Source organism: Sprattus sprattus (assembly GCF_963457725.1).
Source record: "Sprattus sprattus genome assembly, chromosome: 12".
In the NCBI taxonomy this organism is placed as follows: domain Eukaryota; kingdom Metazoa; phylum Chordata; class Actinopteri; order Clupeiformes; family Clupeidae; genus Sprattus; species Sprattus sprattus.
In genome coordinates, this window is record NC_137910.1 from 28,271,576 (window position 1) to 28,290,990 (window position 19,415).

Genomic DNA, 19,415 nt, shown 5'->3' on the forward strand with positions numbered 1-19,415 from the left:
AGTGGTTGTGTTGTTATGTTCATTAAAACATTCCTTTGCGGATTGAAAAAAGAGGGGGTGGGGAGCTTTACATAATTATGTACATGCTTTTCACGTGAAATGGTCCTTTAAAAGAAGCTGCGTTCGATCATCCATAGGCAGATCCAAAGTGAGCGAACTGTGAGAATCGGGTTGTGATTTCTTCACATATTTTGTGACTAAATCGCGTTCAAAATGGTGACTTCCTACCCTTTACCGGACGGATTCTCCGATTTCGATGTGTTCTCTCTTGGATCTTGTCTCCTTGTAGAGGGTAAGTGTTTGGCAAACGTTGGGTTTTGGAAGAAGCTGTGATTTTGCACTGGGCTGCAGTAGGTTACAGTAGCCGTCGGTCAGCTGATGCTAACCCAACAGACCTCTCCACAAGGAGTGATGTGTAATTTTTGTTTTTAAAAATATTAGTCAGGGCAGAGATGTCATTTCATCCCCTCATTTTCCAAAAATTGTTGAACACCACTATGTTGTAAATGAAGTGATTGGCGAATTTTGACTGTTGCATTCTCTTCCTTGAAGGACTCCTTGGATTCTTCCTGAATGCCGTGACGGTTGTTGCTTTCCTTAAAATAAAGGAATTGCGTACACCAAGTAATTTCCTTGTATTTAGTCTTGCTATGGCTGACATGGGGATCTGTATGAATGCCACTATTGCTGCATTTTCCAGTTTTCTTAGGTGAGTTTGAAATGTGCTTATCCTGTCATTTCTGTTTTCCTCTATAATCCGCAGTTATTCGGAGATATGAAAGGATTTCAGTCACTATATGATAGGGCAGTTTTGCTGGTGGGGTAAATGTATTGACAGTTCAATGCAAATTCATTACATATGCTATCCATAGCATATATCAATTTTTTAAATGGGGTGCTGAGCAATATCCCTTTAGAGGGCTCTGAACCCTAAGTAACAGTCCTGCCAGCATAACAGTACTCAACCAAATCAACTCACCTCAGACAGGTCAACCAGGGTGAGTATGTTGTGATGTCGTCACAGTATGTGTGTTCAATTGGATAAATGAAAATCATAGCGTTAAGGCGTCTGTGACCAGTACATTACTAGTTTATTTGAATGATATTGGAATTAGTACACTCACTTAATATTTCCAATACAACAGGGAGTTGCCACAGGTTGATACAATTATTTTTGTGAAAGGCTTAATTGTTTGTTTTATGTCACTGATTTTGTTGTTGTTGAAAATCTTAGATATTGGCCCTATGGATCTGATGGATGTCAGACTCATGGCTTCCAGGGATTTGTCACCGCACTCGCCAGCATCCACTTCATCGCTGCCATCGCCTGGGACAGATACCACCAGTATTGCACCAGTAAGAGTCCTGACCAGTCATGTGACATGAGGAATTAGATGGAAAGGGAAAGAGGGAGGGGGTCACAGAGCTTAAGGGCTGCTCTTGACAGTAGTGGCAGCTGTCTGGACCACCCTGTTTCAAAGAAGGAGGCCACCTGCTCCATTTGTCCTGCGAGCATCTCCAGCTGCATGTGACATGAAGTCATGTCCCAGGGCCATGCTCCTGCTCCTGCTCCTGCTCAGAAGGAATAGCAGCTCAAGCACACATCCTTCACGGCTTTTTATGCTCCAAGAAAAACTGTGTTGCTACACTTTCTTTGAAGATGTCATCCAATTATGTGATGGTATTATTACCTATATAAGGTCATAACAAATACCAAAAGGATTTATATGACTTTTTTGTGTTAAAATACTAGAAAATATTTTATTTCTGTAACAAAGTGACTATTACTATGGAATCCTATGGCAATAGTCTTGGCACTATTGCTACGGATAGTTGACACTGTATTGATTTCCAGTCAATGTATGTGGCTTCAGACAAAAACATCTTCTGAATACTTTACTTTTACCTGTAATCAGTTTATGTTGTCTCAAAGTTACAGAGTGAACACACGGCCTACCCTGACTAGGCCATGCAGACAGGTGCTCATTAGGCCCTGTGAAGTGCCCTATTGAGTTGCTCTATTGCCCCCGCGTTGACTCAGCACCACACTAGGATTCACCATAGCAAGGGAGGAAACTGCTCTCTCCACTGCCAAACACCTTGTTCCCTAAAGCTGCAGAATGGGAATAAACCATCCAGAAAGAAATCTATGGAAAATCTGTCCATGACAACAGTAGATACACACGGAGAAAAAAAACATTCCAGACCAATAATATTCAAACTATTGGTACAGAATGTAATTGTATAGCAAGAGTGCACTAACTACAGTTCTGGTTCATAGTTGGTGCCTTTCTTTAAACTATGGGAAATTGTACAAAATAAATTCTTAAGAACTGAACCATATTGAAACTCAGCAACCAAACAAATGTTTGTTCACTGCAAAGTGCTGTCCCTTGGCTAGAACCAAATCGACATGTAGATTTCAGGGGCACCACCTTGATGTGATTAAATGGATCTATGTGATCGCATTTGTTTCCAACATCCAGAGCCTGTGGTAGAGTGGCCAAAGTCTGTCCTCAGAGCATATTGTATTATTGTGCCAAAAATGACAAAAAAATGTTCTGAATGAGCATTGCTGACCTTTAAATTGATTCAGTGAATAGAACTCTTTCTTTTTCTATTTTTAGGGACTAAATTGCAGTGGAGCAGTGCCATCAGTCTGGTGATCTTCGTCTGGCTCTTCACTGCCTTCTGGTCTGCCATGCCTCTGATTGGCTGGGGAGAGTATGATTACGAGCCTCTGAGGACCTGCTGCACTCTGGACTACACCAAGGGAGACAGGTATTCACTCCTATTCAGATAGAAACTTCACTTAACTAAACTGGACTACACCAAGGGAGACAGGTACTCACTCCTATTCAGATAGAAACTTCACTTAACTAAATTGGACTACAGACAGGTATTCACTCCTATTCAGATAGAAACTTCACTAAACTTATGTTAACTTCTTCTTTATTAAATTACATGATAAATAGGTCTAAAGATTTGATGCAAGTGACCTATCTGTTAGTGGATATGTGTGTTCATTGTCACACTGCCTTTCATTAGTTTGGTCTCATAAAGGTATTTTGATCATTTTCAACCAAAGGTTGCCTTAAATGTTATGCATGTGGCTTGCTTTCACAATTCAGTCAAATGGTACCACTGACAACAATTATTTGACTTGTATTTTTACCAGGAACTACGTGTCCTACTTGATCCCTATGGCTATCTTCAACATGGGTATCCAGGTATTCGTCGTCATGTCCTCCTACCAGTCCATTGACAAAAAGTTTAAGAAGATTGGCCAAGCCAAGGTGAGTGTTGCATATGGTTCATGTCACATTGGCCACATGTAATCAATGGCTTTCCAACATGCCAGTGTATGTTGCATAAGTTATTAGTCACGCTGCTTGAGCAGGTCTTTTGCCTGAGAGCACAAAGGCTTGCATACTCTTGATGTGAATAACGCTTCATTGGGGCAGAACTCTTATGCAACCCATGAATAGAATCATACACTGGCTAATACCTCAAGCTCAGTGGTGCCCCTATGTTTGAAAACAACCAGAGGAAAATTAACTCTGCTTCTCTCTCCACGAGGAAACCCATTAGCTGGGCTGTATGTCTGCCTGTAGAGGAGAACCAGAACTAGGCTGATGCATTATTGTGAAACGCATCTGTTGTATCTGTATGGATTTAGTGCATTATTTACAGCAAAGTACGTTAGAATGGGCATATATGCTTAAGAGGCGATTTGTGCTTGCATGTTCATATGTGCATTCACGTGTGTGGTTGTACTTTATGTCTTTGTTCTTTCTGAAAGATTATAAAATTATTGTAAGCAGATAGCTTTTTTCCGTTTCATTTATTATCCTCTGCATGTGACTGGGATGTCACATGTATGCAGACCTCATGACCATAACTATCTTTGTGTGTGTGTGTGTGTGTGTGTGTGTGTGTGTGTTTATACAGTTCAATGCTAGCGCTCCCCTGAAGACCATGCTTTTGTGCTGGGGTCCATATGGAATTCTGGCCTTCTATGCTGCAGTGGAGAATGCTACCTTGGTTTCCCCTAAGTTGAGAATGGTAAGAGCATCCAGATTTTCTATAAAAAAAAAAGTCTACTATTCATATTTATTTATATATTAATTGATATAGTATTCATTATGTGGTTACGTTTTTTAAACTCGAAGATACATGTTTTGCATTGTTTTGTCTTTAATTTTTTTAAAGGTTTTTTAATTTGGATATGTTTATTAATGTTTGTTTGTTTTTTTTTTCCTGGCAGATGGCTCCCATCCTGGCTAAGACCTCCCCAACTTTCAATGTCTTCTTATATGCCCTTGGAAATGAGAACTACAGAGGAGGAATCTGGCAGTTGCTCACTGGGCAGAGGATGGAAGTGCCTCAGATTGAGAATAAGTCCAAATAAAGAATGAATTCAATAATCACACCCACCTCTATGTCCTGCATTTTGTGAAAGGTATGAGCACATGTCTTTGTGATGTTCCTGTGGTTTTCATCTTTGTTGAATCTTTGTGTAGTCTCTCCGTTGTGTGGTATTTGGTGTCATTGTCTGTGATAAGTTCTTAGTGCGTGATGGTTGGTATAAGACACTAAAAGGATATTGACCCCTCACCACTTTCCTCAGTGACAGTTAGAGGACCTATTTTCAACCATACATTCTAATAACTAAATTGGACCTTTAAAAAGCACAGTCTCTGAAACCACCCTCTCACAAGCCGTAATAGAGTATGTAAGTTCATATCCATAGTAAGACTCGTGGGCAAACATAATAAAGATTTCCAATAAATGCTGGATATAAAGGCTGCCGACCGCTTCCATGGTGAGCAAAAGGAATAACTAATTGTAATATACATGTTTACACAAGACTCCAACAACCATTCAACTCAAGTAATATTTCAATTTCAGTTGTCTTTATTTAGGCAAAGCTAGTGCTTATATTGCTAGTTTTAGACACATGCGTTAACCTCTGTCCCTTAGTTAGTCCAAGACACTTTGTACATATTCAAAAACCTTTATAAAAAGAGCTATTTTTCTACTCCTTTTTGGGGGGACCATATGGTCAAGTCCTATCTTGTTTGAGCTAGACTGAAGAGTAGGTCAAGCCACAGGCAGCATTAGCAAAGCAACATTTTCTAATCCTACAAACAAGGGTGCTTTTCATAAAAACACATTCCCCAAGCCCTGAAGATTAGCAGAGGGAAGGAGATTATGAATCAGACATACGCTGGTTGGATCTGTTTCTCACAGGGAGATCGTGTTTTAAAACAACAAGCCACATTTTCAACTTCAACTTTATAAACTCCATTGGAACAATATATTGTAATCAGGATTACAAGATATACAATATTTGCTGGGGTTATAAATACAACCAATATCTTACTAGTGCCATGAGATCCAAGTAAGATTTACCCTTTACAAAATGGTATGGGCACAATGTACTGGAAAACTGGAAAAGGAAGTGTTACTTTACGTCAAATGCACCCAGTATGCTCCATGTACACTTTGTTTCTGCACAAATTCAACCCCCATACCTCCAGCTGTGGCACATCACTGCATACATTGTCAAATGTATTCAGCAGCAGAATCTACACGCAGACAAAGGCTCTCTGCTAAGAGGGAGCAATCAAGTATGCACTAGAAATCAAGTATGCACTAGAGATCAAGTATGCACTAGAGATCAAGTATGCACTAGAAATCAAGTATGCACTAGGAATCCTCTGTGGAACATGTGAAACGGCATATTAACTTGTTGGTGTGTCGTTTTATTTGTTTCTTTTGAGACAATCATTATGAGCATATTGTAACTGTTAAATTGTCATTGAAAAATGGTTAAATAAATGTTGTGATTAAATATTGATAAAAGCCCAGCACAGTTTAAACCACCAAAGTGTATACATTGCCGTGATCTTCACATTATTTAACATATAGGATTATGGGATTAATAGACAAGTAAGATACATGCAATATCAGGGTAATTATTTATGTAGAATATAGTGGAAGTGGAAGTGAAGAGGTTAGTAGGGATGGGTAGCCTAATTTCTTACGGCTTATGCGGTGGCAAACAAAAAAACATGCTGTAAATGTACTCATCAGTCAATAAATGTAAACATTAAAGTTGTCTTTCAAGTATTTTCTCGCGCAATACTGAAATATTTACAGTTTAATGGTAAAATAGTCCAAACCATATTCCAACAGAAGAACGAGAGAACAAAATTGATCCCACAAAAACAGCTTTACATTTACATTACATTTACATTTAGTTATTTAGCATACGCTTTTGTCCAAAGCAACGTACAAGTGAAATGAAGTAACTTACGATAATTTAATTGTTTTCAAGACATCTATGAAACACAGGGGGTATAGGCCTACTATATCCAGAGTGAAGTGAATAATCCCAAAAGGCAAATAAACCAAGCAAACATTCTAAATTTAAACTATCAGATGAGTGGTTTCGGTGTCTACCTTGCACTCAAGTTCAACACAAACCAGGTGACCTGTAAGCCATAGGACCTGGCCTGGATACCGCACGGGCCAGGCCCTGGGCCCCTAGAAATACACAAAGGGCTATATGGGCCCCCAGCCTGAATACAAGTGGTCTAGAGCTAGTTTGATCATTATTGACATGAACTGCTTTAAATGTATGTCTTGCACCATTATGTGAGGTTGTATATGGCCTTGAATTTCTAGCATGTGTGTGTCAGTGACAGGGGCCAATTCTGGGGCCCCTGACAGATTTTTCAGTTAGGCCCTCCTTGCGAGATCTTTGGCATCTAACTCACCCTTCATGCCTTTATGGCACCCATGTACTGTGTGTCTCAATGTTACATGTTAATGTGTCAAACTCTATGTAGGCTTACATGTCTTGTGTTTAATGAAGGTAAAGGAAGGAATCCAGTTTCTTAACTGTTTCTTTCTAGAAGTGATTGGAGCTATCTTAAGGTAATAAATATGTCACAGGTCACATGTTATGAAATTACAAAATGAATGTGCGCTAGTAATCAAAATAGCTGATTCCCTTCTTTGTTGTGCGTCATTGGTGGTTTATCAAATTAGGTCCTGATGTGTCTTAAAGCATCAGTACAACTGAGATTTTGTTGACACAAACAATCGATTAAGCAACTCAGCCTTGTTATCAAACATCTATGTTTTCAAAATGTTTCCATGAATGTATCTGTGATTATCCAAGTTATATTATTTATTTTCTATATGTATTGCTTGTGCAGTTGTTTTTATTTCTATTTGTATGTAATGTGTCTATTTGGATATCTTTTGACAGTTTTGACATGAAACATAGTTTTTTCAGTTTCCCAAAAGAGCTGTCCAAGAATGCTGTGAATGTTTAATTGTGCCCCAGCTTGGTCTCGTGTCAATACCGTTAGCTTTGTCATTGTTAACTGCTCACTATTCAGGTGCTTTTCTCAAATCAAACCATGCTTCTTATTAACACGCTGCCTTGGTCATAAAAGTGAACTACAAAGTAAAACAATTCAAATAAAATAATTTCTCTGGACTGTTGGTTTTTTGCATTGTTATTTCCTAAGAGAAGGCTCGAGGCACAAGGCCCACTCCTGTACTTCAGTAACTCCCACCCCTCCTTTTTATCTCCATATCTCTACCTGGTGGCTCCAAGCAGATGGGCCCTCCCTTATGGACTAGGGTTCTGCTCAAGGTTTCTTCCTGTTAACAGGGACGTTCCCTGTCACCATTGTGCTTGCTCTAGGGGGGTTCAGCCCCTGGGCTCTGTAAAGAGCCTTCAGACAATTTAATTGTTTTGGCGCTATTTAAATAAAATTTGATGATTTAATAATGAACTCAAGTGACCATTGTGAATGGCAGTTCATGTATATTCTAGTATAATTCTGGAATGCCTTGCAAAAAAAAAAAAAATTCAAATAGAAAAAAATCATTATCCTCTTGACGTCATAACTACGTAGAGACTTATGTTTTAAAAGTAAAAAACATCATGAGATTTTCAGCATGGCCAAGACTCAAAATGTAGGGATTATACTATATTTAGATTTAAAATCTCTGACAATTAATGTGTCCACTTATTGATTTAACTTTTTTCTGTCAGCTGTTTTAACTTTCATCTGAGAAATTCAGGTATTTACAGTTCAGTTGGGATTTAACATGGTAAACCAATGAACATTTCATATAGGGGTTTTAAGAAGATTACACATCAATATGGGTGAAGTTTAGGTGAGACCTGACAGTGTTACAGGCCTGCGTATAATCTGGCGAAGGATTGAACACAAGATCTTTATTATGCTTTAGTCGTCATACCATTTTATGACTCAGCACATGGTAGTATTCACACCTTCATAGCAGAAACTGGTCATATTTTGAAAAAAGCTTGACAGATTCAATTTGAAATTCCTGCTGTAGAGAAATTGAGAATTGGATTGACATCAAATCGGGGTGGTCATTCATTTTCTCATTGAACCAAAGTACAAGAAGCTAACACTTCCAAAGTCAAAATGTAATGGGTGCACCATCACAATGTCATGGCATTCTTTTGACCAAAACCTACACAGCAGGATAGTCTACTTGAGTTGAACTCGTACTTATTTGAACCCGTACTTATTTGTTGGCACCCCTGTTTTAGTGGTTAATATTGCACAATTCATCATGAACAATTTGATGTTATAGTTCACATGAAGAGAGTTAACAATGTCAATAGGTCAACAATGACACAGCTCAAACAACACCCCAGTGCTAGAAAAACCTCTACTGCTCAACACAGACAAAGGAGAGACAGTACTTAGATGAAGTGCCGAGGATCATCAATTATACATTGAATAATGAGCAAAAAGGAAAATAACTAATAAGAACTGTCAAATTAAATGAAAGAGTTTCTCTTTTTAAAGGAAAAAGTATTTAACAGATTGCAGTTGCAAAGTAATCTGGATTAGTGATGTTTTGCGTCATTGGTCTTTACAGCGATCACTGCTCTAATTCATTAAAACGCATTTCTGACCATATCACAGGGAGGTGAAATTGGATCTCTTTCCAGTTAAGACTGAAATGACTTAGTCATGTTCTGATACCCACATTCATGTTTATTTTGATTGCTATATAGAAGAGATTTCATTTCGGATGTGTGTAAAATATGTCAGTATTGTTGCTTAATACTATGTCACCATCATCATAGGAACAAAAGACCATCATATGAGTTCCACCCAGTGACCAGTCACACAAAGCCAATGTTAAAGATCTGGGCCTGTATTCACAAAGCATTTTACCATACCACTAAGAGTAACTAAAAGCTATCTCCTGAATCCTATTCAGCTACTGAGGTCAACTACTACTAAGGAAAGTAAGAACTCCTAAACTTAGGGAAAGACTCAGTCGCTGATGTCAAGTCTCATGCACCAGATTGCTTTCAAAGACCCTGGTGATTGGTTGATGGGTGACAGGTCAGTGCCAGTGAGTAGCCTACCACAAGGAACGATGAATAAATATGTGACATGGGCTACACGTGGATTAATAACGGAATACACTACCCACAAACCCAGTATGTTCGCACAGTTTACAAATGCATCTGTATGATGACACAGGAGCTAGTTCAATTTTACAACCAAACTTTACATTCAATTCAATTCCGCACTGGGTGGGTTGCTTCAGTTGGTTGACATTATTGCATCCCTTACATACTCCGATGGTTAATTATTCCATCGTGATTGATATGACATTTTTCACAGTAATTAGTTAAATACATTTGCATTCCAAAACATTGTAATGTGAAATGATAGACTGTCATTATTCATTTGTTTTAGAATTGGTCTTAATGAGTTAGGATTCCTCTCGAACTTCTTCATAGTTCTTCCAGACTTAGGTGGCAATGAAGGTGGTGTTAAGGGGCTTTGTGAATTACACTTAGTCCAAAACATTTATGTTTATGTAAAAAGTCTCCTAAATTGGCAAGTCAGGAGCTATTTTTAGCTTTAAGCTGCTTTGTGAAAACGGACCCTGGGTTTCATGAGTAGCCTGTCATATATTTATTTATTCATTACTTATTCATTCATCATTATTTGCGTTAGGCTATGAAGCACATGCCTACTTACCCCCACAGACCTGTCATTCATCAACCAATCACAGAGGTCTTTGAAAGCAAGCTTGTACATGAGACTTGACATCAGCCATAGCAACAGAGTCTTTCTCTTAGCTTAGGAGCAGGCTTGCCATCAGGGGAGGGGGTGTCAAAGGGTACAGCTTACCCTGGCCCAAGAGGGGGGGGGAATGGAAAGGTCTATGATTAAATAGTGTGTGGGAGGGGCCCACATTCTGTGTGCTTCATGGCCCTGGGCCTGAGCAAGACACACGGAAGGCCAGCAGAGGACTTCTTGCTTTTCCTTTAGTAAAGCTGATTTCAGCAGCTCTGTGAATAAGATACAGGGGGGGACCTTTAGTTAGAAACTGAGAGTGACTTAGGAGTACACTTAGTGGTAAGATCGAATGCTTAGTGAATACGGACCCTGATGTAAAAAATAAATTGGCACCATAACATCATTTGTGATGACTGAATGAAGACTAAATCACTGCATCAAATTACCACATACAGTCCTTCCACAGAATGCCTTACCCATGGTCCCACAGAAGACGAACTGCATGGATGGACTGGTTGCATTGTGGTTGGTAGATATGTAAGGAATATCAAATAAAGGTAAGCACTAGATTGCCACGGTCTACATTTATGCTTCTAAATCCTCACTTATGTTTAACTTTAGTGTGGTAGCCATTGTAATCTCACAATTATATTTTATATTTCCATTAGAAGGGCACTTGGAGAGGGCAGATCTCAGCCAAGGCCAAAACGTGCCTTATCTCACAAGGTTAAAGAAAGCTGTATGTTTTTTTCTCTTTAAATCTTGGATCTGGACCTTTAGCCAGAACCACTTAAAAATGTAACTGCTTCCTCTTTGGCCCATTGGCTCTGGCCTTTCACCAATTGTCATGTAAAAATAGGCCTGGTATTAATAATCTTGCCAACGGTCAAACAAACAAACCAACAAATGTTAACGAAAACATAACCTTCTTGGTAATAATACTGACCCCAATATGTTTACCCAAACAGATAGTGTAGACTTCATGGCAGATAGTGTAGACTTCGTGCCAGATAGTGTAGACTTTATGGCAGATAGTGCTGAGAACTTGTATTGAATGCAGGTGGTCAAATCATGATACAAGTGAGGTGAGCATCTAGTCAATCACTCTCCTATTCAAGGTCCTTGCCAGAGGCCAGGTTGTGTCTACTACAGGACATCATTGTATTAATACTCTGAGGGCCTGATTTACTAACAGGATTGCGCCCATTTCTGGCGCAAAATAGCGGTCGTAAACATAAAACGGTATTTACTAATGGAGCGCAGCGCATATTAACGCTTTGTGGGTGTTGACGGGGAGGACACAAAAAGGTGGGTGGAAACATGTGCAAATATTTGGGAGGAGCGAAGATAAGTGCGCCTAATGATGTATTGCGGAGTATTTACTAAACTGCCTGGCAAGCGCACATCTCCGATTTGCGCGCTAATTCTCCGCCTCATAAAAGCACGTCTTAACCAGGAAGCGCATTTTCATTGAGTCTGAAAACGTTGATATGGCAGCAGTGATAAGAGAAAGGCGAAGAAAGAAGACAGAGACAGCGCACAGAAATATTTTTTTCAACTCGTATAACACATTTTCAGTTAAATTAACCACAAATCATTAGACGGTACAGATTAACCAGCCACGCAATACTTCAATTACTGAACCAGATCAGAGACGACATCTAACCCTCCAACCGGAGATCACATTCCATTCAATCAGTTGGTAAACATTGCAAATATTGGCACCGGATCATTTCAAACAGTTATAGTATCAGCAGTTGATATATCTCAGCCTTCACAAATATTCACACCGGTACTCGAAGCATTGTTATGGTAGCCTGGATACCAGCCTGAACTCCGCCCACAAAATGTTTGGTCTGGGAGATTCAGTCTGGAATCGAGCTAGTTGGGAGAGATTTAGCGTTTCAAAAAGGTTGAGAAAGCAATCTAAACCAATCAAATTGTAAGGGCGGGCTTTATACGTTGATGGACAGATATAGATATATATAATAAATATACCGGAATATACATCGAACAAAGATGGCGCCGTCTCGGGAGCTTAGTGGGACATATTTTATATGATTTAAGCTATCTACACGACTTTTTTATGTCTACATTGACTTGGTTAGTTGTGTATACGCAAAACGAGTGTTGCCGAGGATTTTAGGTCCTAACTAAAGCACTCTAGACCATTATTGATCGGTTATGCTAACGCGTTGGCCAAAAAAATCATTGAAACTAATGGTAGCTTCTAGCCTTGAGTGCTAATTAAGCAACGTGATCAGGCATATCTCAGCAGATATTGACAGCGCATTCATTTTGAAAGAGGAACAGAGAAACGCGATCAAGGCATTTGTCGATTGAAAAGATGTTTTTGCCGTCCTTCCTACGGGATCAGGTAAAAGTTTAATCTGTCAGATGGTAATACTACGTTGTTCTGATTGGTTCTAGGTATCCAATTCAGCGAAGAGGAATTTTCTTTCCTGGTTCGTTGAAACACGCCCCATAATCACAGCCCAAGAGTTCGGTCTCAGACTCATATTCTGACTAGAATTATGAGTATGACATCGTCAGGCTATTGTTATGGCGCACTGGTCAATACATTTCCCCACTGCCACAGCTGAAATTATAGACATCAAACAGGACTTTTTTTTAAATCGCAAACTTTCCAAACGTAATATGAACCATTGATTGCACCCACGTCCATATATATTGTAGTGAACCCATGTCCCTTGTAGAAATTATTAATCTCGCCATGTACACATCTATATTGTTATAATAGACAGTTTATGCATTAATGCCACCAATAGCATATTCTTTATAATAGTGTTCTTTTAAACATCTTGCTGTAGGTGATGGCGGGCAGAACAACACTATAGCAGCGCACACATTGAATCAGGTTCAGTGATTGAGCGAACGTGAACCAATATATCTATCTCCACTTCGCGGAAGCTTCATTTTCTCTTCCTAAATAAATACCACGGAAAATGCGGAAAAACACCGTGCGTTAATGTGCGAACGCAGTTTAAGCAGCGGTCGCAATGTAAGTAAATCAGGCCCTATATAGGGCGGAGTAAACACAGTTTGCCCAGCGCAGATCTGGTTTGATAAATACCAAGTAAAATGCGCAAAAACACCGTGCGTTAATTTGCGAACGCAGATTAAGCAGCGCTCGCATATTAGTAAATCAGGCCCTGAGTGTTTGTAATGATTTCTCACAAAATAAAATTGATTTGTTTTATTAATAAATCAAACAAATTATTTGAACTGTTAGTTAGCTATTCCAAGGGTGGGGTTTTAAAGCATCAAAGAGTTTCAGTTCATAAAACAAAATATGGAGAATCCACTATTCCACTCTATCTATGACGATGCTGTAAATCAGCTGGTAGGAGTATTCCAACACAAGAAGTGACGAGCTTGGCTGACATTGTGTTCAGATTCCATTAATGAAATTGTATCCCCTTCAACCATGATGTTTTAATCCGTTGTTGATGGTTCATTCAACCATGGGGATTACATTTTGATCAACATTTGCATTTTCAATTTCATATAGTTCTGTTTCAATCCACTTGATGTGACGTGCATTCCCTGAGATATGTGTACAGTAGGCAGGGATTTATTTACCATTTCACAGTTCTTAGTTTGTCTTCCTGTCCTGCAGTGCAACCTCATATAGAGCTCAAACGACCAAAATGTTGATAATCATGATAATCTTGAAACATCTACATCGTGCATTTGTTCCAATGTTTCATGGAAGTGTGTCATTTGAGGAACTTTGAAGAATGTAAGGTGTACACACTTAGTATAAACAACTTTCTTAGTAAATGCAACGTTAACACTTCAACAAAATGTAACTTAAACTAAATATATTCATCTATTTAAAGAAGTATTCATTTAAATTCAGTTGCAACTGAACTGACACAGTCCTTGTATTGTTAAAGGAATAAGAGAGAAGGTGAAGAACAATACATTTCTCTCCCACCTATACTGCAGTTGAATGCAATGAAGATGGTAAGGTCTGTAGAGGTGTAAAAAATGTACACTTCATATATGTGAGCAGAAAACTATCAAAGCGCTTTTTATTTACACCACACAGATGTAAAAGATGCTCTCATTGTACATGGAGTGACAAACATGTTACAGCAATTTAACAAGCACACAGACTTTAATTTCTACTGATTTAAGCAGGGCTTGGGCAGGGGATTTTGCATCACCATGAGAAATGAATACTTTTGACTAGCACAGAAGATAATCTGTAGTCTTGCATCTCTAGAGCTTGGTTTCAAATGAGATCAGAGAGGAAACACAGGAAAAACAGCAAAAATGTTGATCCCCAGGGCAGTCAATCCAGTTAGGAGGTGGGATTGGACTCTGACGTCTACCACTGCCCAGACACAAAATTAAAACCATATTATCTACAGCAAATGAAAAGACTGCCAAGGCAGGCTGTCAGGGATTAGTCTCACAGGGAGAGAGAGAGAGAGAGAGAGAGAGAGAGAGAGAGAGAGAGAGAGAGAGAGAGAGAGAAAGAGAGAGAGAGAGAGAGAGAGAGAAGGGGGGTTACAAATCCCAGACATAGCATATCTTAGAATAGAATTCTTCGCTCTGCCCATGATAAACATCCTCATGAGCAAGTTAGAGAGGAGGGTTTGCATATATGAAAACATTTGCATATTTAAATACATGATGTAATATTCAGTGGTATGATTCGGAGTCTAGAAGATATGTCCCCAATAGCTGAAAAAAAAATCCTGTGTATAGCACCGAAATAAAATGTGTAATGCCAGCCTCATTCATGATAGGTATATGATGTAATCTATATAAAATCTATGTAAAAACTGTTTAATTACCAGGCATCAATGATTTACCACACCAATATTTATCAGTCAGAGAGGTAATTTGATTTAATTTGAATTCAGACCATGAGGGGTATTCTATCGACCTGGAGAGGGTGAGGAAGTACCGATAATATGCCAGCTACTTAAATCCATTGGCTGATGCTACTTCAGCCCAGGAAGTATTCAATTGACTCTAGACATCTTCAAAAATGTCATCCAAAGGGTGCTCAATTCCAGGGCTCATCAATGCGAGAGCAATGGGGAGTCCCAGATGGCACAGACCAGTGTGGTTTAATAACGTTACTGTATTGCCTGATGAAGACCCACGGTAAAAACTTTGCATTTAGGCTGTGCTCACAAGTAATGTATTTTTGAAAATCGCTGGACAATGAGACACTGTTCCATAACGCTGTTGAGAGCATCTTTTGTTACCATAACAACTTATGTTAACCTATAGTTAATGTTAGGTAACAGCCTAGTTTTGCTGGTGACAAGCAAGAATTGACTATAGTTCCGCATTTAACACCATCATCCCATCCAGACTCGTCTCCAAGCTCATAGACCTGGGACTAAGCACCTGCCTATGCAGGTGGATCTTTGACTTTCTGACGGGGAGGCCACAGGTGGTGAGAATCGGTGACCACACCTCATCCACAGTAATCACCAACACAGGCACCCCTCATGCGCCCCTATACATCAATAGATCTGTAGTCGAAAAGGTCAGTTGCTTCAGGTTCCTTGGGGTGAACATCAGCAGTGATCTCACCTGGTCTGTTCACGCGAACAAGGTGGTGAAAGCGGCCCGGAAACGCCTTTTCTTTCTCAGGAGACTGAAGAAGTTTGGTATGGAATCAGTCATCCTCACTAGCTTTTACAGGTGTACTATAGAGAGCATCCTGACTGGTTGCATCACAGTGTGGTACGGGAGCTGCACAGCCAAGGACCGTAAGGCCCTATGCAGTGTGGTCAGGTCTGCGGAGTTTATCATAGGCAGGGAGCTCCCAGCCCTGCAGGACATCTTCCATACACGATGCATCAGGAAAGCTGGCAGGATCCTTAAAGAATGCTACCATCCATCCTATACATTTTTTCCCCCTTTGCCATCTGGTAGGCGTTACCGAAGTATTCAATCTCGAAACCCGTAGATTGGAGAGCAGTTTCTTTCCAAGGGCCATCAGGCTTTTAAATGGACAGTGATACAGTCTTGCACCTTTCACTTAACATGTTACAGTTTTCCATTGTTTGCACTACAGTAATATTGCAATACCTAATACCAGGCACATTTGATTTGCCTTTAAGTAAGTATTGTCCCAAGAATTTCAATGCCCAGTCAGACTCTGTTTTTCTGTGTATATGACAAATAAACTTGAACTTGAAACACAAACACTACCCAGAAACTTTTAACTAGACCAGTTTTAACCGTGCAGTTTAATCAACAAATGAATATTGTTGATACAGTTTAACTGTCATGTCACATAGGTTATTTACAATGCTCTACTGGGCACATTAATGTTACCTCTTCGTATTGCTGCTTCCAGCGGTTTATCCACACAAGAATACTGGTGATACAGTCATGCACATGCACACTTTTGCACATTACTACCTTCTTTTTAGATGGTATTTTTCTCTGCAACAACACCTATTGTGTAGGAAGAGTGCGGCCAGTCAAACGGGCCTCTAACAAAGTATAATGATGTCAGAGTTCGCAATAACGACATTACTGTTGCCATGCAGTGCGCTTTTGCGTAGTTTTGGCCGGTTGCTCCCCATCCGAATCAAATAAAAATATTTGGGCATTTAAACCCATTCTCAACTAAGCTGGTAGGGGAACCATTTAGACTCAACGATAAAATAGGCTTGGAAACAGTATTTGGAGGTAGCTTAGATTGTAAACCAAGTCCAACCATTCTTTCCTTCTTCAATTTCCGCAAATATCAATGGTTTGTTGTAAGCCTCGCATGCAAGTTTTCAGATTTTTGATGGAGAAAAATCACTTCTCAGTCCCTGATGGTTAAAAGTCTAGCGAACCTGCTTGTCACTAGCAAAAAAAATAATAATAATCATAATCATAATCATAATGCTATCTCTTCATTGAAAATACCAGCTAGAGTGACGTCCGTCTTTCGCTGCAGCCAACCAACGCCTATAAATAGAAATGATGAATGTCATGCATTCTGCCAGCTCTGTTGCGTCGACATAGATTTCAGCTCAGGGGGGAAAGGGGCTTTGGAGCGCCGCAAATACACTCTCAGCATCCAACATCCTAATGAATAGTGTGTGTGTCGTCTATGCGGACTGGGGAATGTTCCCGGTTTGAAAACTCCACGAGGCCATTCACGAAGCCGTTATTGGTTTGCTGGTATTGTAACATTTTGTAGGACAAAACTATAACTATAAATACTATAAGTAGGCCACATTAAAGTATATGGTGTTTTAATTTCAACGACCAATGTAGCCTACGGTTTGCAGCGCTTTATCCTTCTGAGTGCAAGCTATTCAAATAAAGCCACATCAAAGAAACAAACTTACCGATAGAAGCGCACACCCATTTATTCAATTACATGCAGGTGAATTGAAGTTAGTTTAAATAACAGTGGGGCACGACGGCATTTGAACCAACAGACCTTCTACTCATAAACACTGTCCTGGAATTAACACAATCTCACAGATACTATACTAAAGTGCTACTATTTATAGCCAACAAGAAGCATGGTTTTACAGTTATTAGAGAAAGAAAATCGTCCTACAAGACATATAGTAGGCCTACAACATACAAAAATACTAATATTAATTGCTGGCAATGTTGGATGTTATTTAACTTCCCAATAGAGATTTCAAAAACGTAATGTTTTCACTCGCCTTCCTGTCACCGAGACCTAAACAACATGACACCCTTTAAAGATGTTTGTAGGCTATTGTTTCCCACATATTGTATAACCTACAAGGCTTGTATTATAGTATGGGCTAAAGACATTAGCCTTGACACAGATCTCAGCAGCCAGTCTCCTTACCTTATCCTATCCTGAAGGAATTGGTCAACATACAGGCGTGAGGAGGCTTGCGCCCTACACTAAACTTGTGCATGGGCCGTCATATTAGTAGCAGAGATTGTGTCTAATGTGTGTTATAATTTCACCAACCCGCTTGTTAGTATCTAACATTTGCGACAGAGAGCAATATAATGAAGGATTACCGAATTAAATCTGTTTGGCAATTGCCTTATTTAGAGGGGGAAAAGGAACACTTTAAGTTGCAGTCTTCGGAGGCGCCGTTCTTTGGACACAAATTGCCTCCAGTGGTTAACCGGAAACAGGCCTAGATGATGCTAGCCTGATGCTAACTGGTTGAAGCTAACCCTCCAAATCCTGATACCCTGATTCAGACATGTAGTGGAAGGGAGACCTCTAGCGGTAAACACTAACAATGAAAATATATTTTATGAGGAGAAAGTATTTATTAGAGTGCATGAAATGCCCTGTATTGTTATTCCTAGGCTTTTTATACTTCTGCTTATTACAGTGCATGAAATGCCCTGTATTGTTATTCCTAGGCCTTTTATTCTTCCGCTTATTATTCTTTGTACCGACTTATGCGATTAATTCAGCTCGAACCGCTTAACGTAGAACCTTCATTCAAACGTTGCTGCGTAGGTCTTGTAAAGGACACTTATGCTATGTATTTTTCACTTTTCTAAACTTTATACTTTTTAAGATATTAAAGAAAAACGAATCTACATTTTTCCATTGACTTACATTGGGCCATTATGACATCATAATAGGGTCATTAAACTGGCTTGCACCTGTGCTTCACTGCCACCTGCGCCAATGTTCAAAGGCTCCTCTTCTCTCGGTCCCTCTCCATTCAACTGTATAACTAAGAATACAGTTCTTCCCTTCTTCCACTCTTCTTTCTTTCTTTAACCCTTCTTTTCTTTCTTCTTTCCTTCTTTCACTCTTCTTTCTTTTCTTCTTTCCTTCTTCGACTCTTCTTCCCTTCTTCCACTCTTCTTTTCTTTCTTCACTCTTCTTTCCTTTCTTCTTTCCTTCTTCCACTTTTCTTTCCTTCTTCCACTCTTCTTTCCTTCTTCCACTCTTCTTTCCTTCTTCCACTCTTCTTTCCTTCTTCCACTCTTCTTTCCTTTCTTCTTCCCTTCTTCCACTCTTTTTTCTTTATTTTACTCTTCTTTTATCTCTTCTTCCCTTCTTCCACTCTTCTTTCCTTTCTTCACTCTTCTTTCCTTTCTTCTTTCCTTCTTCCACTCTTCTTTCCTTCTTTTACTGTTCTTTCCTTTCTTCCTTCCTTCTTTCACTTTTCTTTTCTTTTATTCGTTCTTTCTTAACTTTTGCATTTCATGCACTGGTATTTCCTTCAGGAAATGCATTTTCTAGTTATTCTTTGTACCGACTTCTGCGATTAATTCAGCTCGAACCGCTAAACGTAAAACCTTGACTTACATTGGGCCATTATGACATCATAATAGGGTCAT

General features: G+C 39.4%; 1 protein-coding gene across 1 annotated transcript; it reads left to right on the top strand.

Moving 5' to 3' along the window:
* Window positions 1-213: 213 nt before the first annotated feature.
* rgra (retinal G protein coupled receptor a) lies at window positions 214-4,411 on the top strand (the record flags this gene model as incomplete). The annotated part of the gene is made up of 7 exons (XM_080849468.1): window positions 214-292; window positions 553-709; window positions 1,235-1,356; window positions 2,628-2,781; window positions 3,179-3,296; window positions 3,952-4,065; window positions 4,268-4,411. The coding sequence occupies 7 exons, from the start codon at window positions 214-216 to the stop codon at window positions 4,409-4,411; spliced, it is 888 nt and encodes a 295-aa protein (XP_080705594.1).
* Window positions 4,412-19,415: the final 15,004 nt, after the last annotated feature.